Source organism: Rhodnius prolixus, unplaced genomic scaffold (genome assembly GCF_049639745.1).
Source record: "Rhodnius prolixus isolate KJV_2025 unplaced genomic scaffold, Rpr scaffold_2, whole genome shotgun sequence".
In the NCBI taxonomy this organism is placed as follows: Eukaryota; Metazoa; Arthropoda; class Insecta; order Hemiptera; family Reduviidae; genus Rhodnius; species Rhodnius prolixus.
Genome location: NW_027411592.1, coordinates 334,164 through 344,164, shown reverse-complemented (window position 1 = coordinate 344,164; position 10,001 = coordinate 334,164). Strand labels below are relative to the sequence as shown.

Genomic DNA, 10,001 nt, shown 5'->3' with positions numbered 1-10,001 from the left:
AAAAAATAAAATCTAGTAATCATTTATTTATTTTGTTGACTAAAATTGGAATAAATTTAAAAAGATAAAAGAGAAAAATGATCCTTGAATTATTATGATGAACAAGAAATACTGTCAATGTTCATAGTAAGGCGGTAAATAAAATAACAACATAGTATTAATATTGTATTCGTTTCCTACACAAGCGATTCTAAGTTTTCTCATTTGTATTTATATTTAAAATAAATATATATATATTTATCTTCAAAAGAAGCGACGCAGAAGGACGAAGCTTCTTCATGTGTTTAGTTAAAATACATTGAAACCACTCACTAGATTGTGAGCTGCTTTGTATAGTTAATCTTTCTATAGTTTAGCTAGCCCACCACAGCATTTTTTTTTTTCTTAATTCTGACCAGTGTCGGATTTTTCTCCACGTCAGTCTGTCAGAGAAGTTGATTCCATTTTCTTTTCACTATAATGGTATTTGCTTGATTCTAATCTCCCCTGTCACTAAACCTCACCATAAATTTATCAATTTTATTTGTAATTTTTTTATTACTAGAAAAAGGAAGTCAAATAAAAATAAAAAATTCGGGTAATAATAAAGGGATGTTTCCATTAAAAAATTAAACGACTTTTTTTACAATAATGACCTTATTAATGCTTTAAAATCCGCTAGGAAGGGTATGGTTTAGCCCCTTCATCAGAGAATTTGATGTCTCTGAGGCTGTTCTAATCTATCAACTAAAACCACAATCAAAACTGACTGCTTCAAATTAAAAGTATATAGAGGGCATGTTGAGGAAAGTTGATGTTTGCAGCTATTTGATTTATGGGTACAAGTAGGAAAACTCACGTTTGTCACCAGACATACTCAAATCTCATTAATAAATTGGCCTCTTTACTGAACTTCTTTTCATCAAAACACATATTGACCCTTAAGGGAGTCACAATAGATTTAAAATCGCACTGGATTTGGTTTATTGAACTACTCTCCCTTCTATCAACAATACTCTGAAAAACTACCTCTTGGCGTAAATACCCTAATAACATGTTTGTTATTTTTATAGGTAAATGTTTTGAAAAGATAAGTATCATTTACTCTATACAGGCACTGGATAACAGAAAGACGAGTTTCTCCAGATTTTTCGAAAGTTTAAAACAAGGGAATAAATGCGGCCTTAAGTTCGTCCTACTATGGAATTTCTCAATCGTACACGATATCGCAAGCCCCAACACAGGGACTGTGAAAAACTTGAGAATAACTTCTCTCACAAACTTGATAGGTCGAAGAAAAATTCTAAACCAACGAGAATGAAAATTTTGTTCAATCTCAGAAGATACCATTTTTTAACAATTTTTCCATTAGTATGAGATTCTCTTGACAAAGTATCTTCATAATTATACCAATAATAATTTCTTTCGTTTTTGAAGGTCACCTTTTCCGCCTGCAGGGGGGAAAATAGTACCAGTTTTTATCAAATCACGGAAAATTTAATAATCTAAGTAAGTGGATGTGAGACGATAATCTAGAATGCTTTGAAGAAAAACTGAAAATAAAAAACTGGGAGATAAAAGATGATGGAGGAAATATTTGTGCTAATTGAAGAAAGTTACTCGTTTATTATGTCAACAGTTCACAGCCGTTGAATAGGTTTCGGCCGTTACAAGCTATCTGCAGGACTGTTCCATGTTTGTTTTATTTCAGATTTTTTAATGTTAAAAATATATAAGCAGAAAATCTGCGCGAATCTTGTTTTATAAGGTTTCTTTAACATGAAATCAGTAATTAAAATTTAAGTGAACTAAGCATTATCTTCTAATTTTGGTTTCACGTTTAAAATAACAATTTTAAAATACTAGTATTAGAAAATATTATCTATGAAATTGAGTTTAATTCATAAATTATTGAATGTCTGAAGATATTCAACCACGCCATCAGCTAGCTGCAATTACTCCTTTCTGCAGTAAAAAGAATAAACAAAAACTCTAATGTTCACAAGTTCTTTGAGAACTGCATAACAAAAATCAAGAACAATATAATTGAGACAATTATTGGTATCATTTCTGAAGAAATTTTGTGAAGATAATGTCCAACTTTAACAGTCTACCGCAATTAGCAGATAATAAAGCTGGTATTTTAGGTGTAGCGAATGCCGCTGCTAAAGGTTATTTAATTTCATAAATCACTGTTATTATTTACAACAAACTTTTTTTCAGAAATACAATAAGGTCTTTATAGACCGTAAATAGCCAGATAAGAAATGATAACCGTCTGTCATTACAAGGTACAATTACGAATCAGTATAATAGCTGACATTAGACATTTCACATTTAACTTATCACGTTTTTTAATTTAAACAAAAAACAGAATTAATAATGCTAGCTAATATAAATCAAGTATAACTTTCAGCCTAGTTTGTGTTTTGCTTTATATCCGGCAGCACGAAGCTCTTTTTTGGCACCCGGAGCCTTCCCAGTCCCGTCGGGAGGAGTGTTCACTCGTAGTCCCCTAGACTACGTAGAGGGGGGATTGTGAGACTCTTAAAGAAGGCCGGACGAGGCCAGAACTCCTCCCTAAGACCAGACTAATTTCAATTATTTAATAAAATTCTTTTTAAAAAAACCGGAAAGAAATTAAAGCATAAGAATAAAGTTGAATTCAATCTTTAAAAAGAGAAAAGAAAAAAAAATCACAAAATATTTCTGAGTAATAATATGAAACCCTTAGGAATAATCACTACCCTCATCTAGTTCAATACAGACTAGATTTGTTTAAAAAATATACTTATAAATTATCGTTTATGAAAACATCGAATTAATTATTTTAAATGACAAAAAAATTAAATATCGAATATTGTGTATTTACAAATACATTTTTATCCATTCGTTATGATGCTTAGTCTCCTAGTGAGGAATATTTTCATTTTTCATTTCCCATAAGAGGCGCTAATTTGGGCCGAATAGTTTTGCTGCATTGGGGTACTTCTCAGGCTTGTAGTCAGGGTGAGTGCGCAGCGTTGTCTGGACGGTAGTCCTGACTTGCTCCTTGTAAGCGGCTCTGAGGGCGGGGTCGGTGCCCGCCGACTCGGCTAGCCCGTCCACAGCACCCATGCCGGCCGCGCCCATCGCCGAAGACATGCTTTCTGTTTAACAAATCAATCACAATCATTACAAATGTGCCGATCAAAGCTTAGATTCGCCATAAACGTTTCTACACAAAATAAAGAAATGAAAAAAAGGAAAAAAAAGATAAGACAGGATAACAAAGGTTTACAGCTGGATAATCGGATGTTACTTTTAGCGCTGAAAAGGAGCGTGAGCTCAAACAGTGGCTAATTTTAATTAGACTAACAAATTTTGAATTTTACAATTAATTTTGCGGTAAAATAGATTTTAAAGAAAGAAATTATTCTTGTAAACTTATTGTTAAGTGAGCAAGAGAAAAAGGAGACAGTAACGTAAATGAAGCCAAAATCTCTACACCAAACTAATTAATCTACAATATTTCTGAAGATGGATGAAAATCCGAAACACCTCGGCGTGGCAAGAGCAACAGGTGGTAGCATGTGCATGCTACGACAGGATAATATCTAAGATATACTTTTTGGTTTGGCACTGAATGAACTCAACTTCTTTTTAATTTCAGTGCCTATTGTCCTCCTCCTTGAGTTGCTTTCAATTTTCCAAGTTGAATTTATCTCCCTCCCTCTGTACTTTGCCATGTGTACAACTAGATTCAAATATGGCGACTGAGCTAAACATAAATTTTGTAAAACGTTAGTGAAGTAACACTTTAGAGGAAATTCTACCCCCACTCCTCCATTCAGAGTGATTTAAACGGTCTCTAGAAAAATTATTTAAATGAAAGTTTTAGATTTTCGAGATGAAACTCGATTTCGAGTTCACAAAGAATGTAAAGCCACTTTTCAAAAGTTCTCAAAACATACACCAACACGCAGAGCACTCGTTAAAAAACTCTCTCTGTTTTGTTCAGAGGACGACCTCAAACCTCAATAATAAGTACTTCCAGTGAAATCTTAAATTCTAAAATTTAACTAGACTGCTACATATATTCGTACCTCCCATTTTTGGAAGTGATAGAAAGTACGATAAGTCAGAAGCAAAGTATTGCTAAGGCAAGTTTGATAAAAAACATAAACTGATATGATAAATAAAATTTGTATACCTGAAATGACTTTCGTTAGATTGCCTTGTGGTTTATTTGATGTGACTACTTTACGCCGTTTGCTGGGCATACCGGACAAATAGGCGTCACTCAGAGGTCCCTGGACAGCTTGACGCCTCTGTCGCTCTCGGTCCCGCGTTATTATCGGCACCCAATCCTAATACAGAACATTCACAACAATAATATCGTTTTTCAAAATTATCTTAATACCTCACTTCATCATTTCGTCATATTCACTTAAACTTACAAAATATGTAAAGCTGTTTCCGGCGAACTGAGTAATGACATATTTGTCATTCTTTTCTAAACTTTCTACACAAAATTAAAAGTATAATATAGATTTTAATAAAGAATTAGACTAATATAGAACAATATCTAAGTTGTAAGGTTTTTGAACGCATGGTTAGATAGAAACGCTTGTTAAAGGAGCTCGCTTTTACCCAGAATAGAAAACAAGAAGGCTGAGGCTAAAATCTTCTGCGTAATAGAAAAGATTGTGAATTCATCACAAAAGATCTTTAAAGAATAGTCAGCTGTTTCAAAGGTGAAGTACTCTGGCAGCTGCAGTTTTCATACGTTTCTGTCGCTTCAGAAATTCTCCACTAAATGAATTGTCAAGTTTAGACGGAAGAGGAATTTTTATGGAATGCCTTACTTTAGAGGATAAATTTTGTAATTATATTTATCTTCAATAGTTTTTCTAATTTCAAGAGGATCTTACTTTAGATGTACATCTTAATTTTGTAAAAAAATGTTTGTTATTCACTGAGAAAATCTTTATTAGGGACTTTTTGTTTACAATAAATCAGTAAAAAGAATAAGAAATCATGCAACAAATATACGGAACTATAAGACATCATTGAACTCAAAATAGCTGAAGACATTTACCGGCGGAACATGATTGTGCCATTGTTCTGCACCAAGAATAACGTCTGGCAGGGGGTCGGCAATCTGTTCCGGTACTGGAGGCGGTTCTTCCACTTCCATCGGCTGCGCCTGTGGCTGAGGTGCTGCAGGCGTGGCAGGGACCACCACCGGAGGCTGCACTGGCGGCTGAAGGGCGGGCAGAAGCGTGGCTGGACCTTCGCCCATTCTGTAGACCAGCAGGTGGTGCACGCACTCGGCACTGTCCGTCGTCGAACTCAGAGACCTAAAAAGCCGAGCAAGCCGAGTTGCCGCCCAACTCTGCAACGTTGGTGCTCCCTCGATCACTCTTCTCTGTCAAGTTTCAACATATCAATTTTATATTTAATCAGGGAGCAAACAAAAAGCACCATCTAGAGAGGACAAAGTTACAAAGTTAAAATTTTCAGTTAATTTACGAAAACAATAACTATTTAATTATGGAAAAAACCATCTTTAAAACTGTAGTACTAGCATCTCTTGTTATGTTTGGCTCGCAATTACAATGGACATTCCCTAGAAGTACAAATGAATACCAGTGTTTCAGTTTCTCTCCATTAGGACATCAATATAAGGGTTTGCGTGAACATATCGGACCCTCTTTGTCTCCCAATACTGAATAGGATTTTACAAAAATAATGCGACTGAGGTTCAACCATAACCTCAAGCAACCGCCCCTGCATAAAGTTGCGATTGCGGTAGCGAAGAGGATAGGAACAAATGCAACTCCTCTGTAAATGTAGCAGTTATAGTAAAAATAGGGACAAATTTTTAAAATATTTGTCTGCATTTGTACAATTTTTCCCTGTAGCACTGAAAGTATTTTAGCTATATTAAATCCAGATGCACTAAGAAGGATATACTTATAAATTCGTTAGAGGGAATAACAAAAAAAATATAGGACCTACGAAGCAGAGAGAAGACTTCATAGTTATAAAATTGCAGTCCTATACTAAGTTTATATATAGATTCAGGTAAACCCCCGCTTTCGTACAGACGCCGTTATTTAGCGACAACATTTTATGTTCAGCTGCATGGGAAAATATTAAACCCAAGTTCCAGAACAGTCAAGCACCCCTCGAACAAAAATATAACAGCTGGACGGGCAACTAAACCGTTCGGGCTAAGGTGTAAAAATCTATTGTCTGAATATGGATTTATGATCCTACAGTTCTTCCAAGTACCAGTAACAAGTGACCGTCCCATGTTTAACTCCACCTATATCAGTAGACCTGACCTTATTCAAATATTCGAAAGATTTAAGTCCGGAAACTGCCTTAATGCTTCACTTCTTAGAAATAATTACTCGGTTAAACCACGTAAAAATACTATATACAGATGGATCGAAATACCAACAGGGATGTGGTACCACAGTAATAATTGAAAATAGAAAATATAAGTTCGGTTTACCTGCTGGAAGCAGTATATGCAGTATGCTGCGGAACTATATGCAATTTACATGGCCTTAAGTGCAGTAGAGGGGACTATTCAGGGTAGAGTTGCCATATGCTCCGATTCAATCAGCGTCCTACAATCTCTTAGGCATATACGAGTACGCCAAACTTACAATTATCCAGGACTTCCATACATTGCTGTATAGTATGGAAAAAGTAGGAGTAACTGTTACATTTGTCTGGGTACCCGGTCACTCGGGAATTCCTGGTAACACAGTTGCTGACCTAGCAGCCAGAGAGGCCGCTCACATAGCGGTAACCATGGGAAGGACCTTGCCAATAAATTAAAAGATAATTTTACGAATCCTGGCAGAATGAGTGGTCCTTAAAACTGTCTTCAAAGCTTACGACTCTTCATTGCGGGATAACCGCAGGGAAGAGGTAATAGTTACTAGCCTAAGGTTCGGTCATACCCGGTTAACCCACAGTTACCTTATGTGGCAGGAGAACTCTCCCACATACAGTTCGTGTAATAAACCCTTGACCGTACAACATGTACTTGTAGAGTGCTCAGAATATGAAAAATGTAGACAGCGTAACAGTATTCCGGACACACTAGAAGAAGCCTTAGCAAATGACCCAAATAGAATAGATAATATAATAAAGTTTTAAAGTCACTTACTGCACAGTCTAGCCTAACACAATATATGAATTCGTTATTGATTCAGTGATGACTAATAAAAGACAAGGATACATTTACGAAGACTAATTCATATCATATTTATCTATTAGTTCTTTTTATTTCGACATGGCCTCAAAATATTCCAAACTTCTTGCAGTTTACGAATATATTTTAGTTTTAACTAAAATTGAAAAATTAACTGCCGACGGTCACTACAGAAAATGCATGACGAATATATTCGTCATAACACAAAATTTTACACTTTTTTCATGACGAATATCTTCGTCATAACCAGTTAACTGGTTAATTGACAAACTTTTTTCTCAATTGAATATTTTGAACAAATGCTGACAGATTAGAGGCGATTAAAATTAAAAATGAAAGCATTTCTAAACAACCTTGACTGACTGACCGAAAATTATGGCGCTCCTTTTGTGTGGTGTGCAACTTTGTCCTTTCGGTGGCGGCGCTGGTTTCTAAACCAGAACCTTATTATTGAATGATTTTTTATTTTTTCAGTAATTTCTCAAAAGAACTCTTTATTTTAACGGGTACTCTTACTGACCTTCTGTTTACTCATAATCTTAAAAGAAGACTGAAAGGTTATCAAGTACAACTTACAGCAAATGCGAGGAAAAGTCTTTCAAAATCATCGTGCCCATTGTGGCAACAATAAAGCAGTATGGCAGCCAATCTTCTGGCATACTGACTCAATTGGATGGTAATATTTCGCCAATATTCGCCTTCATCTGCTGCACACGGAAAATGCATGATAATTAGGTCCACTTTCCCTTCAATTATCTACAAAATTTAAATCATCAACATATTTACCTTGTTCAAGTACGGTTCGAATGAGGTTGGGGATGGTGGTGTGGTTTAATTGGCTCAGAGTGGCGATGAAATCTACATCCTCCCGCATCGTGACCTCGCCGCTCTAACACAAACAATTCATTCTTTATTACAACTTTTGACAAGGAAATTTTTCATTATATTATGTAATAATTCCTGTTTAACAGTATATTTTAATTATAATTGTAGAAGCGAGCAAATATTAAAATACCTTTAAACTGTACTGTTAACAGTAGAATACTTAAATATTTTTTGGTGAAACATAGATTATAATAACCTTTTATATAAAAGATATATTTAAAATTTTTCTTTTTATACAACTTATTTTGTTCTTGTCTTGTGTATAATGTCGTGACATTTAAAGCATGAGATATCTAGCAGAGTTGGGCAAAAATTTAATCAATTAAAAAACAATTGAATTAAACTGAAATTTAATTTTAATCATGATTAAAATTAAAAAATTTAATCGGCCAAAATTAGTTGATTAAAATTAAATTCACTTTTAATTTAATCGGAATTTAATCAATTAAAATATTTAATCATAACTAAAAATTAAGATTAAAATTAAAATTAAATAATCATAATTTTAATTGATTGAATTAAATTCCAAATTTAGTTTTAATCACTTTGAACGATAAAATTTTTTAATTTAATCAAAATTTGAGAGATTAAATTTTTAAAACCAAACATTACCAATGGTTAAACCAGAATCGGACCAATGCATCTTTATTCCGCCTAGCTGGTGCCCCTTCTCTATCAATATTATCACCTTTCCCAAACTTGGCACCTTCATTCTACCAGTCTGGTGTCTCATATATACCATGTAGGTGACTCTCAAGACTTACATAGGAACACCTCACACTCACATTTAACCATGTTTACCACTTACTAGACTTAGATAGGACCACCTTACTCTCACATTTAACCATGTTTACCACTCACTAGACTTAGATAGGACCACCTTACACTCACATTTAACCATGTTTACCACTCACTATAGTTATATAGGACCACCTTACTCTCACATTTAACCAAGTTTACCACTCACTATACTTAGATAGGACAACATTACACTCACATTTAACCTAGTTGGCGACTCAATAGACTTATGAACAAGGTGACCAGAGTTATGTGTTCCACCCACTTTTTTTATTAAACGGCGGGAAATTTCAAAAAATAGAAAACACGTATTTAATCAAATCTAGTTTTTTTCAGTAATTGACCCATTATTTAAACCCCAATTTCCCCAGATAGAGTATCTAAGTTTTTTTTCAAATGGAACCAACCAGATCTAGGCAGGCTAGAGCTATTCGATATTCCAGATCTTCGATTGAAGCCAAGGGATTAAGGTTACTGTACACTTTATTTTTTAGATATCCCCTCTGAAAATAGTCTATTGGGGTTAAATCCGTAGTTCGAGGACAAAATCGAGCTCTTCTTGAACCGGATGATAACTGGGGATGAAAAGTAGATTACCTACGAAAACATCGTAAGGAAAAGGACATATTGTGAACCCGGAAAACCTAGCCCTTCCACCTGTAAACCTAATTTCACTCTGAATAAGAGAATGTTGTGTATATAGTGGGACATTCGAGGACCTACACATTATGAGCTTTTAAAACCGAACGAAAAGCTAAATTCGGAGAAGTATTGTTAGCAAATGCATAATTTAAAGACAGCAATCCAAGAAAAAAGGCCGGCGATGTTCAATAGGAAGAACATCATACTGCATCATGATAATGCCATGCCAAATGCTGCTTTAAAGACTCGTCTAAAAATTGCAGAACAAGGCTGGAAAATTCTGTCGCATCCACCATATTCCCCGAACTTAGCACCCTCCGACTATCACTTGTTTTTGTCCTTACAAAATTTGTTGAAGGGCGAAACATTTAAAAATGAAGTAGATATCAAACAAGTACTGGTTCAATTTCTCGCATCAAAAAATAATACATTTTTCAAAAATGAAATACATAAATTGCGCCCACGCTGGCGAGATATCATT

At 34.8% G+C, this 10,001-nt stretch overlaps 1 protein-coding gene across 3 annotated transcripts in view; it reads right to left on the bottom strand.

Moving 5' to 3' along the window:
- Nucleotides 1–152: 152 nt before the first annotated feature.
- LOC141448642 (large proline-rich protein BAG6) overlaps nt 153–10,001 on the bottom strand; it is a 35,620-nt gene continuing 25,771 nt past the window's right edge. For 2 of the 3 annotated variants that reach the window (XM_074117124.1, XM_074117126.1), the window contains exons 17-21: nt 7,982–8,084; nt 7,772–7,902; nt 5,060–5,389; nt 4,172–4,328; nt 153–3,128 (exon numbers count right to left, since the gene is read on the bottom strand). In XM_074117124.1, coding sequence (XP_073973225.1) covers nt 2,932–3,128; nt 4,172–4,328; nt 5,060–5,389; nt 7,772–7,902; nt 7,982–8,084 — 918 coding nt within the window. In that variant the 3' untranslated portion in view covers nt 153–2,931. The remainder of the gene's footprint in view (nt 3,129–4,171; nt 4,329–5,059; nt 5,390–7,771; nt 7,903–7,981; nt 8,085–10,001) is intronic. The other variant, XM_074117125.1, reaches the window with a different exon arrangement.